Source organism: Biomphalaria glabrata, chromosome 2 (genome assembly GCF_947242115.1).
Source record: "Biomphalaria glabrata chromosome 2, xgBioGlab47.1, whole genome shotgun sequence".
Taxonomy (NCBI): domain Eukaryota; kingdom Metazoa; phylum Mollusca; class Gastropoda; family Planorbidae; genus Biomphalaria; species Biomphalaria glabrata.
The window spans coordinates 8,120,305-8,133,771 of NC_074712.1; the positions used below are offsets into that span (position 1 = coordinate 8,120,305).

Below are 13,467 nucleotides of genomic sequence, written 5' to 3' on the forward strand. Positions count from 1 at the left end.
CTGTATGTAACATATCTAGTGTCTTATTAATGTTGCCAGGAAGGACGATCACTTAAATTATTTGATTATTTCAGCATGATTGTCAATCTTTTTGTGTTGTTTTTCAATTTAGAATTAATGATGATTTAACTAAATGGTCAGTTTAGCCCCATCCCCAGTAGGTTACCAATTTATGAATGGTAGTTAAAATTTTTGTATACAAGTTAATTCCATCCTTGAAGAAAAACCATGCCCTGCTAACAACTTTTCTCCAGGGACTAGTTGACCTGGTTGTAGACTCTCCTTGACTTTATCAAATAATTAGCTTTCTTTCTCGTCAAGTAGCTCGTAGAGTTCAGGCTGACCCTTCTATTTTGTTTGGCTAGATTTTTCATTCTCTGTTCATACCCTCTGACATAGTATTCCCTGCATGAGATTGAGACATTCACTTTCATGTTGAGTAAAGCTAAGAGATGTTGGAATAGTAGAAAAGTTACCACTGGCAAGAGTCTAAGTGAAACTCTACATTGGTTAGAAATAGAACACTGTCATTGGCTACAGATCAGGATTCTAACAAGAAAAACAAAGTATTCAGGGAAACTATGTTTTAAGTCTGGATCTAATCTTTTCAGAATAATTCAACTACTGTCTTCTATGAGTCTACCTTTTGTTTTTTCTACTTTTCTTCATTCCTACACATCATTGGTTGCACCGAGTTATTGTAAGGCCTCTCTAGAGATAGGGGGCTTGATGTACACACCTTTGTATTTTCCCCTGAAACTGTGACCATGAGCAGGTACAGTGGTTGAGCCTAAAGCGCTTGGCTTCCGAACCAAGGGTCTCTGGTTCGAATCCTGGTGAAGACTGGGATTTTTAATTTCAAGATCTTTAGGCTCCCCTGAGTCCGCCCAGCTCTAATGGGTGCCTGACGTTTGTTGAGGAAAAGTTAGGGCGGTTGGTCATTGTGCTGGTCACATGACCTTTACATCATCTGCCCTATAGACCACAAGGTCTGACATTTTGTTCATTTCTTATGTTTGTGAGTCAAAGAGGATGTCACATGAGTCTTACTTAATACTACATTCAATCTCTTCAGGCAAGTGGAGCTGAGAGAAGAAGATCTGGGCCCACTGCCCGAGGGCTGGGAGATAAGGAGGACCAGCAGCGGTAGAGTGTACTATGTGGACCACAATAACAGGACCACCCAGTTCACTGACCCAAGGTTGTCACAGAATTTACACCTTTTGCAGGAGAAAATGTGAGTCTTTAAATTGACCCATGTCTTATATCAACTCACGCTGTCCATCTGTCTGTCTGTGTGGTACAGTTCTTTTTTTGTTTTCTCCCACACCTATTCTCAGATCAAGTTAAAACTTGACAGAATTATTTGTACAATTGTACCTAACAAAACATGAATCACTACAAAAAAAAACAACAACAATCAGCTAATTAATTATTGGTAATTCATTATTTTGATTGGTATTGAGAAAGGGAAATAAAATGTTACTTATTGAGAGATGTGACTGTTTATGTGGAGATATTTCCCTTATTATGTTTTGTTCATTGTTCATTCTGGGATCAAGTTAAAATTTTGCATAATTATTCATAGTCGAGCACAGTACATAAATCAATAAAAGAATTAACCAATTAGTTGATAAATTAGTGGTATTTAATAAATGTTGTTTTATAAAGAAAAGGGAGCTTATTCCTGCAGTATTAAGATATATTCAAATTTTTTTTTCAGTTATTTTCCTCAGATAAGCTTTGTTTTCAAAAAAGTTTTTTTTAGAGATATATTCAAGATGGAATTACCTTTTAGATTCATTTCGACCTTAAGACTAGTTACATGTTGAAAGGTTATTTTTAGACTTACATGAAAATTATTCTATTAGTAACAGTATCTTCTTCAATGGCTCTTATTAATTTTGGTACACATCCAGGATTTTGTTCTATTTTGAAGTTAGGAAGTGTGATATCTGTGATAATCACCTCCCATTTATTGAACCTTTTTAAATTACATTTTGCACTGGTGATCATGTACAGCTTCCTGTATTGTCTCTCCCAGGAAACCTCCAGTGGTGGATAAAGAAAATGAGCAGCCCAATCTTCCTAAGTACAAACGTGATTTGGTCCAGAAACTCAAAGTTTTAAAACAGGAATTGACTGCACTTCAGCCCCAAACTGGCCACTGTCGACTAGAGGTCAGCAGGGAGGAAGTTTTTGAGGTATTCTTCATTTTCTTTTTCACCAATTCTTTTGTCAAGCTTGCCATGTGGAATCAAAGTTGTCAAAATTAGCTTGTGTACAGCCTTAAATGACTTATGAAAAAATTAAAAGTAAATTTCTTAAGTGTCAAAATGTCATCAGAAAAAAAATGGATTCACTTTCTTTTTAATTGTATTTACTTACAAAAAATATTAAAAGAAGATACTGTCAGACAAAATTTCTTTTCAATTATTGAGATTAAGCTCAGCTGATGAGATGTACTTGAGCTTTTAGCTTCATTTTACTATTCACTATAACTCATCATTTTTAACAAAGGGATTGTTATGAAAACAAAGGGGCTTAAGTTTTTTTTTTTAGACCTGTGGGGCAGATGATGTAAAACTTTTGTTTCACGAGAGTGTCATGTGGCCTGCACAGTGCTGACTGCCTTTTCTCCTCCAAGTAATGTCAGATAACCCATTAGATTAAGGACATCCTAAGAATCCTCTAGTTAAAAATCTCAATATTCACTTGGATTTGAACTCATACCTCCAGGCTCAGAAGCCACCTCTGTGTCACCATGACCCATTTCTTCTTTTGTTGTAATTATGATAAGAGTTGAGTCCAAGACTCTTGGAACATTGAGTCATGGATTCTCTCCCTTACATACAGCTTATCTGAACCAATGTCTGCGAGGAATTCAAGCAGATGTAGTTACCTGGCTCTTATCCCTAGAAGATCATGTTAAGGCAAGGCCAAAGGAAATTTCCCATATTCATTCTCTGTACCACTGCAGGTATCTGTCATAAAATGGCCCCTTGAGTATTGGTGTGTTGATAGCGACATGATTGTTGGGGCTTTCTTCCATCCCTGTCAGTGCAATGGACTTGATCCTTAGGCACATCAATGGGGGTTTTGTTTTGCTTCCTTATTGGCCAAATCATCTCTGCTAATGCCTGTTTCCACAAGGCTTAGTAGCATTGCCTAGGCCTGCATGACCCAATGTGCTTAAATAAAGTTTGGGTAAAGCTTTTTTTACTTTAACTCAATAGTTAATGGTCTAACTAATGTGTATATTTCAGGACTCCTATCGACATGTCATGAAGATGCGCTCCAAAGATTTAAGAAAAAGATTAATGGTGAAATTCAAAGGGGAAGAAGGTTTGGATTATGGAGGTGTAGCCAGGTGAGTTGGACATCCCTTTTTTCATTAATGAACTGATCTTTAACTATAGTTGGATAGTATAAGATCTTATGGTGTAAGAGAGAGAGTTGTAAAATAGTTGTAAGATACCCAAGTACTAACTTTGTTTCTATTTGTATATTTCCTAGAGAATGGTTCTACCTGCTGTCTCATGAAATGTTGAATCCATACTATGGACTGTTTCAGTATTCAAGGGATGACATCTACACTCTACAGATAAACCCAGACTCTGGGGTCAACCCTGTAAGTTAAAGACCTTCCTAACATTAATGTACCCAATAAAAAAAATAAATCCAGCTACAAGATTTACTAGTTACAAATAAACCCAGTGTACTTATTATTTGAGTTTAAATAAACCTAGACTCTGAGGTGAAGTAAAATGCATTCAAACTTTGAGATATGCTTGTTTCAATAAGTTTTTAGTTTATGTCCTAGACATGAAGAAACCATAGCATTAGTTGTACACTTGAGCATGAAGGCCATTGCAGGTTCTCATTGAGCTGATACAAAGCAGTTTCAATTTGCATAGCATGTCATCACTGGTGTAGAGTGATCCCTTGAGTGCTGGAGGACTACTCCAGGCTTCCAAATGCTGTCTATACACTTTTTCCTTTGAAATACACCTGTGAGTGGATTGAGCAACACTTGATGACTGGCTAGATAAAAATAATGATCTCCGCAAAGGATCAGAATCAAGACAGTAGTTTTATGTACTGCTGGGCTGATGTAGTAGATAATCAAGTCTTGTCTGACTGCCAACTGCTTTAATTATACTGGATCCAGTACACTGTGTTTACAGGGAGGAACATTTGACTGCCAAAACTGATATTGTACATTGCGTTTTGCTTGGTAGCTTTTTCTCACCAGCTGACTAGTTTCTGTGTTTCAAGTTACATATTCAGTAAAGTTTTCTGTGTAGCAAACATTGGTTTGGGTTCTAAATGCTAACTCTGACTAAAAGACTTTATTCTTATTCATTTATTGGGATTAAGAGAGAGAGAAAGCTCATGATGGCCATTAAGATCTGATCTAAGAAGTTTTATGAATGAAGTTGAATTGTGGTTTTAAAATGTAAACATTATTTGTTTTGTTTTCAACTAAAGATGATGTGAATGATGTAAATATATTATGTTACTTTCTGTCTTGAGTGAATATTGATGATTGCTATTCTATGAAATTCACTGACGTTGATTTATTCCATAAGAATTGAGGCAGAAACTGATATGGCTAAACAGGCCAATTGTGGAGATGCAGATTTTGCCACAGTCCTTGAATGAAAATGTTTTTGTGTTAGAGCTTTCCCTTTCTTCTGTCCAAAGCCTTCTGACCTCTGCAGTGGTCTAATCAGCTCACACAATCTATGTTGCTCAGTTCACATATTTTCCCATTTCAAGAAGACATATCTACAGATTAGCAATTGGCATCAGGTTCCTTAGCTTGTTTAGTTGTGCAAATATACTAGTGGGATGAAATGTGTTGCATTACTCTCTATATCACTGTTTTTCTACAACTCAAACTAGTCCAATGGAAGAGTAAGTGAACACTATGTTTCTTGTAAGAATGTAAGTTGAAGCATTGTAACTATTTCTTTAAAGTGTTGACTATTGAAAGGGAAAATAGAGGGAAAAAAAAGAGGGTGGTTAAGAGAGTGAGAACTTCAGTTTTCTTTATGTTTGATTGTAAAGTAAAGGTTTCACAATTTATTCATTTCCCTAATGTCTTAGAACTAGGATACTTAGGTTAATTTTGAATCATGTATGTAGAGTCTGAAGAACATCTGTTTCAGAAAGTGAAGAACAGTGGTCATTGGAGATTTTGATTTTTTTAGTTGTTAAAAAATTTTAATTTTTTTTTTTTTGTCCACCTAGGAACACTTGTCCTATTTTCATTTCGTTGGACGAGTGATTGGCATGGCCATTTTCCACAGTCATTACTTGGATGGAGGATTTACCATGCCATTTTACAAGCAGCTTTTGGGAAAACCAGTGACGTTGGATGATCTTGAGAGTGTTGACCCTTACTTACACCGTAGCTTGTGCTGGATGCTGTAAATATCTTCACTATTCTTTTGTGTTGATGTTCTGTGATGTCATTTGTACACTATGTTGATGTTCTGTGATGTCATTGTCATTAGTGAATTATGCTGATGTTCTGTCATGTCATTGTTATTTGTGAATTATGTTGATGTTCTGTCATGTCATTGTCATTAGTGAATTATGCTGATGTTCTGTCATGTCATTTGTGAATTATGTTAATGTTCTGTCGTGTCATTGTCATTTGTGAATTATGTTGATGTTCTGTCATGTCATTGTTTAGTCACAATAACTTTGTGCTTAAATTCAGCATTATACTTACATGATATTCTAGTACTTCTTGTGTGTAACCAATGAGTCTTGATGAGTTGTTTCCCTTGTCCATGGTCTAGAGAGAACAACATTGAGAATGTATTGGATCATACTTTCTCTGTGGAGCACAATGCCTTTGGTTGTATGACAGAGCATGAGCTGAAACCTGGAGGCAAGGAGATCAAAGTGACAGAAGACAACAAGAAAGAATATGTCAAGTGAGTCTCTGACTGATAGCATTAGAGGAGCACACAAGAGAAAATAACATTAGATGCATTTATATTTTTTTTACATTAAAGGGACTGACACAACCAGTCACAGATCATGGTATTAGTTGCTAATGGCCTATTCAGTTCTTATCTATTTTGACTTGCATTTTTACGACTCCCATTCCTAGCCTTGAAACAAGCGACCAGATTTTTACTTTCACTTTTTTTGTTTCATATTTGAACTATTCACCTGGTCATTTTCTTTTCTCAAACTGTATTACTTTATCACATTTATCATTTCATCACATCTACATTGAAAAAAAAATAAAATTATTTAAGATTTAATTTAGATTTTCAGCTTTTTGTGTTTATCCTTAAAATTCAAATACACCCCCCCCCACACCCCCTGAAAATTCTCTTTTCAGACTCTATGTCCAATGGAGATTTATGCGTGGAATAGAAGCTCAGTTTTTGTCTTTACAGAAAGGATTCAATGAAATCATTCCTCAGCATTTACTGCGGTCCTTTGATGAAAGAGAATTAGAAGTAAGTCTCCTCTACATAGGTTGTCAACAAAGTGCCCAGGGCATAAAATATTCGACTCATAAAGATTTCCCACTACATTCACCACTCTTTAGTTCATGTTTTTTATTGGTTTTATATAGCAAATCTTTCATGGTGCAACATGCTCAGTGCACTATGGTCCAATCTCTTTTGTGGAAGGGGGTATCTAGGAGAAGGTTTCTGTGCTACCTATAGATGCTAAGCAAACTCAGCTCAAGCTCCATGATAGGTAGCCAAATGGTTTATACCACACATCCTACACTTTGTATCAGATAACACAATTTATTGCTTACATTTATACATTTTATTTTTGAGCCCGTCCAGTTGAGCTGATACATTTAAGATATTTTTGAAGCCTAAAAGTTAATGTTTCGGAATCTGCACGTCTGCCTCAATTTAAGAATTGTATGATCATAATGAAAAGATTTGTGATATGAAGTCATATTGCCAGGGTAGCCCTACCTGACCACCTTATCCAAATGTCAAACAATTTTCAAAGTATTTTTCCTTTTAGCTTTTGCAGTTAGTAACATTAGTTACCTTTTTTTTGAAACACTCTTGCAGCTAATGATTGGTGGTCTGGGTAAGATAGACCTAGACGACTGGAAGAAACACACTCGGCTCAAGCACTGTACCGCAGAGACTAACATTGTACGCTGGTTCTGGAGGGCGGTGGACAACTTTGATGATGAGATGAGGGCCAGGCTTTTACAGTTTGTCACAGGCAGTTCCAGGGTTCCACTCCAGGGATTTAAAGCTTTACAAGGTAACTAGATAACTGTTCCGAAAGTTACATACTGTGTACAGATTCTTTGTATATTTAAACAATAGACTTAAGCCTTTATGTATATTTAAACAATAGACTTAAGCCTTTAATGTGAATGCATGGAATAAGTCTTTTAGTGATGATAAAATCAATTGGGCAGTAAGGGATGATTATATGCCTACTTACCATTCAGCCTTTTGTTAGTCATAAATCAATCATGCTTTGATTTTTTATTTTTAAAAATATGAGTGATTTAAAAAGAGATATTCTCCAAAAAAAAAAAAAAAAGTTATTTAATAAATTTAAATTTTGCTGAATTAAATCGCTAAATGATTACAAAATCTTAGCGACAATGACACAAGATAATTACTACACTTATAAACAGCTAGTGGAAACGTTTGATGAACAGAAAATTTAAAAGCTTCTTATTGTCTGTTTCAGGTTCTACTGGTGCGGCTGGTCCGCGGTTGTTCACCATTCACCAAGTGGACATTTGTACAGATAACTTACCTAAGGCTCACACATGGTGAGTGGTTTGTCTGCCTGGTTATCTGCTGAGGTTTAGTCTTTTAAATGTCACCTGTTTATAGTGACATTCCTTTCAGATTTTTACAGCCAGGGGGAAGAGAATCTGTTGCCAATTAAGTTCTTGTAAAAAAAATCTTCCATTTTCTAATGTAACAGAGAAACTATAAACTAACTATAAAACAATGCAATAGGTTTCTATAAAACAAATAGACATTCCAGAAGATATGTAAGTGCCCAAGCTTGTGACACAGATTGCACTCCCTTTCCCAGTTAAGACCTGAGTCCACCTTTAAACTATTGTTATTCATACCCTTCTTTGAATGCCCAATTTTAATTGACCTCATTACCACAACAACCCATCACAACCAACAAATAACTAAGCTTCTTTACCTTGGCACAAGACTTCATATGAGCTTACAGTTCAGCAGCAACCAGCTGGCTAGATGAAGAAGATAATTGCAAACAGATAATGTTGAATAAATTGTAGACTTTAATCTCAAATAACAAAGTTGCTCTGTTTTTAGTATTTGTTAAGCTTTAGACTTATCACTTGGGTTTCACCAGAAATTAGTCTCATTGAGATGTGGTCTCATAGTATCATTAGGATGCTATCAACATTTTATTGTCTTAGTATCATTAGGATGTTCTGAACATGTTCTAATGTTTTCTTTTCCTTGTCTGTATTTCAGTTTCAATCGTCTTGATATTCCGCCCTATGAAAACTTTGAGAAGTTTCTCTCCAAATTGACTTGTGCCGTGGAGGAGACTTGTGGTTTTGCTGTGGAGTAAAAGTGTTCCTCACAACAAGGAGGGAAATGGCAGAAGTTGTGGCCATGACTCAAGCTTAGAGATTTTCGGATTAGTATTTGCTGTGAACTCAACTCCAGATGGACAAAGTAAGGCACGTGCATGTGGAAACAAGCAGAAGTTTAAAATTCTGTGCAGCGTCTGTGAGCTAAACATTACTGGATTGTCATCTAGCTGGATACACACATTGCTCACACAAGGCCTGTGCTGCTTGGAATGAATGCTCACTCTTTTTGCTTCTTTTGAATATTTCACTCAAGTGCAATTTTGTTCTTTCCTTGTTCTCCCCCCGCCCCCCCCCCCTCTCCAGCCACATACCCACCGCCTGACAAATTGTTTTAGTGTGGTGTGTAGGTCAGAGGTGTGATGGTTCACTTCTTGAAGTTTTTAAGTTATTGAATTCTTAGATTTCCCCCCCTTGAATGATCACGTTGCAGTGACTTGTTAACCCCCCTCCAGACATTCTCTGACCTCACCAAGAGTTGTCTACTCTTCTGTGTTGGTGACACAAACATGTTTTCCCATTCTTGCCGCAGCTAATAGCTTGAAAAGCCTGAAGTGGACAAGGAGAATGGGCTAGTTAAGACTCAGCAAGCTGAAAGATAATATTTCCATTTTCCAAGCATCTCATCCCTTCATCTCGTCAGAGGTTTTAGATTTCAGATTTCCTTGGCAGCCTTCAGATACAACATAAACTTGTTCTAGCATCAGAACTGATTGGTTTCTTTTTAATTCAGTGTAGATATAAAATGTTTTAATTTGGATTTCCTGTATGCATCACATTTTTAAAAATCTATTATTACAGAGAGAAGAAATATTTTGTTTAGAAATGGAAACATCATGTTCATAATATTATTTGATGTGGGGATACAAGTTCTATGAGGTATCAAGTTGATGTTTCAGTTACCATGATGTCTATTTGTTTATTTATGAATTTATTTTGTTGATGAAATAGTCACTGTCTACTGTGCCATGTGTGTGTGTGTACAAGACACACAATCTACTATCTTACATATATGTACGACACACAATCTACTGTACGTGTGTGTGTGTAAGTCACACAGTCAATTATGTTACCTGTGTGATTTGAAAGTAAGTAATTGTAACTGCCATTGTCAACAGTTTATTGTATGATTTGTATATTTAATCTATTTTATGTACTAAGCATTACATTTTATATACATATATATATATATATATATATAAATACACTGAGAGTGTGTGTACATAATTGAATACACTTGACTTGTAGTTCTCTAGCTGTGTAACATACTGTGTGTCTGCGACTGTGTGTTGATCTCAACTCTGACCTCCTTTATAAGTAGGTTACAGACAATGGACTTTCATGTTTTTTTTTTAGTCTTACCTCACAATGACTACTTAAGGTTTGGTTCTTGCTCTAGGCTTGACTGCATCATAACCTCACCATGTAGTTGTTTGTCATTATCATTGTGTCTGAAGTAACAAATAGTTGGCCACCTTCAGTAAAACCATGCCTGAGCATGAGCTAAGGTCTTAATGCTGTTGCAGTTTTCTCTTCACCAAGCTGGTGCAGTACACTTTGGGAGGAGCAGCTCTTCAGTTTCTTACAGAATGTAGCATTGCTTGCTGCAAGCTGCTTAATGACCACCAGCACCTGATTCTTCTCCAGAATTGAATATCCTGCAGGGCTTTATCAAGTTTATACCCAGGACAGTCAATTGAATCCTGCAGGGCTTTATCAAGTTTATCAGGACAGTCAAAGTTGAAATAGAATTCACAGTTTTCTTGCTCTTAGATTAGTAGCCAGCCAAAGCTGTTTTGTATTTAGGTACCAGTTATCACCTTTGCTCATGTTCTCCCGTCACTGATAGCAGTTCCGCTGGAACTATGTATTTTTGTTTAGGTATTAAAGCAGTCACCAGAGTGAGCGAATACACTAGACTCTTAGTTGTAGAAGGTGATTACAGTTTGATTACTTTTATGGAAAGGGGGGGGGGGAGAGAGAAGAATCAATTTTGTATGCTATGAGTTTGTATTTTTTGAGAATTTGTATTTTTAGAAAGATGACAATTGTTAAAACATAAATCTTAGCTCAGTTACTTTGAAGCTGGAGCACAGGATAGAAATCAATGAATTATAAGTCCCAAGATTTGTTACCAATCTGCTAAGTAGAACTGTTCTAGTCAACAAATCAATACTTTTGTTATCCCATCAATATTACCAGAACAGAAAAATGAAATGGGAAAAGCTCTTACTCTAGGCTCAGTTCTAACTGTGGATGTACCTTGACATTGACCATGTAGCTACTAATGATTGGGTTAATCTGAAGACTTCCATCTTTCTGTTGTTGTTCTGTATTTTAAAAGACTTTGTGTTGTGTTGGTTTAAAAACAGTCTGATTGTCTCAACTATTAATGTAAGTTCTACAAATAATGAATCAGTTCATCCACTAGACTCATTTTTTTTAGGTAGTTGTCAGTTTTCTATTTTTAAAAACAGTAAAGTATACCTTTCAAACCTTGTGATCTGTAGAGCAGATGATGTTAAGGTCATCTGTTTCTATGCCCAATGGTTAACGAGGGTGTTATGACCAGCACAGCGATCAACCACTTTACTTTCCCCAACTAATGTCTGCTTATCTTTAGAGCTGGGTGAACTCAATGGCGCATTTAAAATCCCATTCTTCTCAGAGATTCAAAGTCTGGACCCCCTCAGATCAGAAGCCAAGCGCTTTACCACTCTGCCACCATGTCCTTATATAAAAGTATATCCATAATATTTGTTTCTTTTTTACAAAAACATTTGTTCCAATATATCATGTTATTTGAACTACAGAGATCTTATCAAGCATAATGTTAGGGCCTACAAATAGTTTGTTTGAAATCAAGTAGAGATAGAATGATAATGAACTCATGGCTGGACACTTAACACTTTGGCCTAGCTTTTAACAAGGCTATGTATGCAGTTGGTCAGAGAACCAATCAGAGTGTAATATACTGGCTTTTTGTTAACTGAGATCAACTGTTCTGACATAATATCACAGAGCAAATGTATTTCACTAACATTGTTTTCCACTGATAGCTTGCTAGATTTCTAGACATAGTGCAATTCATCCCACCAATCTTTTCTGGACAAACTTTGGTTCCACATTCATCAATAAGTGCATAGACATCAGTTCAATTTTTTTTTTGGTTCAGATGTTTTCATGTAGTCTAGAATTCCTTGTTTGTCTTAACTAGCATGTATGACTTGAAGACATGATCACATGACTAGTAGTAAATGAAAAGTTTGTCTGTAGTCCTACCTACTATAGTAGTTGGTTGATACTGGCTGAGCTGAGGATTAATGTGTGGTAGATGTGTTTCTCTCAGTTTGTCTGTGAGTTGATGTTTTCTAGTCTGAATGGTGCACACATTGTATAATGGTGTCCCTTGATGACAGTGTTAGTATTTGTTAAAGGAAGATGTTGACCCTGGGTGTTAGAGGGTATTTGTTGAAGAGAAATGTTCCCCTTAATATCAGTGTTAGAGAGTATTTGTTGAAGAGAAATGTTCCCCTTAATATCAGTGTTAGAGAGTATTTGTTAAAGGAAGATGCTGCCCCTGTTCCCTTTTAAGTAATGAAACCTAATTGTTTTTTCTTCTCCACCCAGTCAGGTCTGCCTCTAGTTCATCTCAAGTGGATAAAAAAAACTTGGTTCATTGTTAATAAAGAAATCAATTTGTGTCTAATTGTGTGTGATGTGGTGAGACTGAGTCACTCCTTGAGCCTTTATTTATATAAGATAGCCTCCATGTATTGATACTGAGACTCCTATTCTTTTTGTGTACACAGGATTATGTACAAACTGTTGACTTTATTTGTTGAGATAATGTTGTGGGGAGATTGATGTCAGAATGTGCTGGTTCATTTGATTGTAATGTTTTAGTCTGATCCAAACCTCAGACAAGAATTGAATTATTAAAAGTACCGGTATGAAGACTTGCCTTTCTTTCTCTCTTGTGCAGTTTAGTGTTCACAAAATCAGATTCTCAGCATCTGAGTGTTTAATTAAGGCAGAATCATCGGACATTGGGGGGGGGGGGGGTTTAACATGAGTTCAGATTCAAAGACTAATGGTTAATTTTATCTTTTTTTTAAATTAAAACTAAATGATACTGTTCAATAGACTTAACATTTCAAGTTGTTTCCTAGAGCAAAGTGTTTGAACTGTTCCTGCCCCACAGCGCATTTTTGAATAACATAGTAAAAAAAAACATGGCTAAAAAATTAAAAATGTTTTCAGAAGAAAAGAAAACAATCTAACACATTTTAAACAAGTAAAAGATTAAAAACAATATTTAAAAAAAAAAAAAAGAATGCTTATATTGAGTGAAATGGCATAACTTAGATTGAATTAATCCTAACTGTAACACAATTGCAGAAGTCAGTGATTAGTTACTCTCCTGGATTGGCAACATTTACATGTCTCCTGTCTTGCATGTTGACAAACCATTTGGGAGGAAGAGCACCAGCGCAGTCGCTGCCATCTCTCTCATTATCTCCTGTTGGCCTAGTACTGTTTCCATATAATACAAAACCAATAAATTTTGACTAATTGAATAACTAAGGTTAATTTTATAATCGACTCATGTGTTATCTAGGGCAATGAATTATTGTGCAAAGTTTCTTTTATTCCAAGAATGGGTTAGATTTTGACCAGACAGATGCAGTGAGCTGATATAAGCTTGGTAAAAAATGACATTGAACAGATAAGTGTTATTATCTTCAGAGTTTTTAATGTTTGGAAAACCTGCAGATGTTTTAACTTAGAGCTGCATTGAGACATTTTTAAAAACAATTCAATGATAAATTTGTATTAAATGAGAACAACATAAG

General features: G+C 35.9%; 1 protein-coding gene across 4 annotated transcripts in view; it reads left to right on the plus strand.

Moving 5' to 3' along the window:
* The window catches only part of LOC106055015 (E3 ubiquitin-protein ligase SMURF2-like), a 74,800-nt gene extending 62,232 nt beyond the window's left edge, over nucleotides 1–12,568 (plus strand). For all 4 annotated transcript variants that reach the window (XM_056018930.1, XM_056018931.1, XM_056018933.1 and 1 more), the window contains 10 exons: nucleotides 1,076–1,237; nucleotides 2,045–2,204; nucleotides 3,267–3,370; nucleotides 3,517–3,631; nucleotides 5,257–5,435; nucleotides 5,814–5,951; nucleotides 6,368–6,488; nucleotides 7,071–7,272; nucleotides 7,714–7,798; nucleotides 8,490–12,568. In XM_056018930.1, the coding sequence (XP_055874905.1) occupies nucleotides 1,076–1,237; nucleotides 2,045–2,204; nucleotides 3,267–3,370; nucleotides 3,517–3,631; nucleotides 5,257–5,435; nucleotides 5,814–5,951; nucleotides 6,368–6,488; nucleotides 7,071–7,272; nucleotides 7,714–7,798; nucleotides 8,490–8,589 (1,366 nt within the window). In that variant the 3' untranslated portion in view covers nucleotides 8,590–12,568. The remainder of the gene's footprint in view (nucleotides 1–1,075; nucleotides 1,238–2,044; nucleotides 2,205–3,266; nucleotides 3,371–3,516; nucleotides 3,632–5,256; nucleotides 5,436–5,813; nucleotides 5,952–6,367; nucleotides 6,489–7,070; nucleotides 7,273–7,713; nucleotides 7,799–8,489) is intronic.
* Nucleotides 12,569–13,467: the final 899 nt, after the last annotated feature.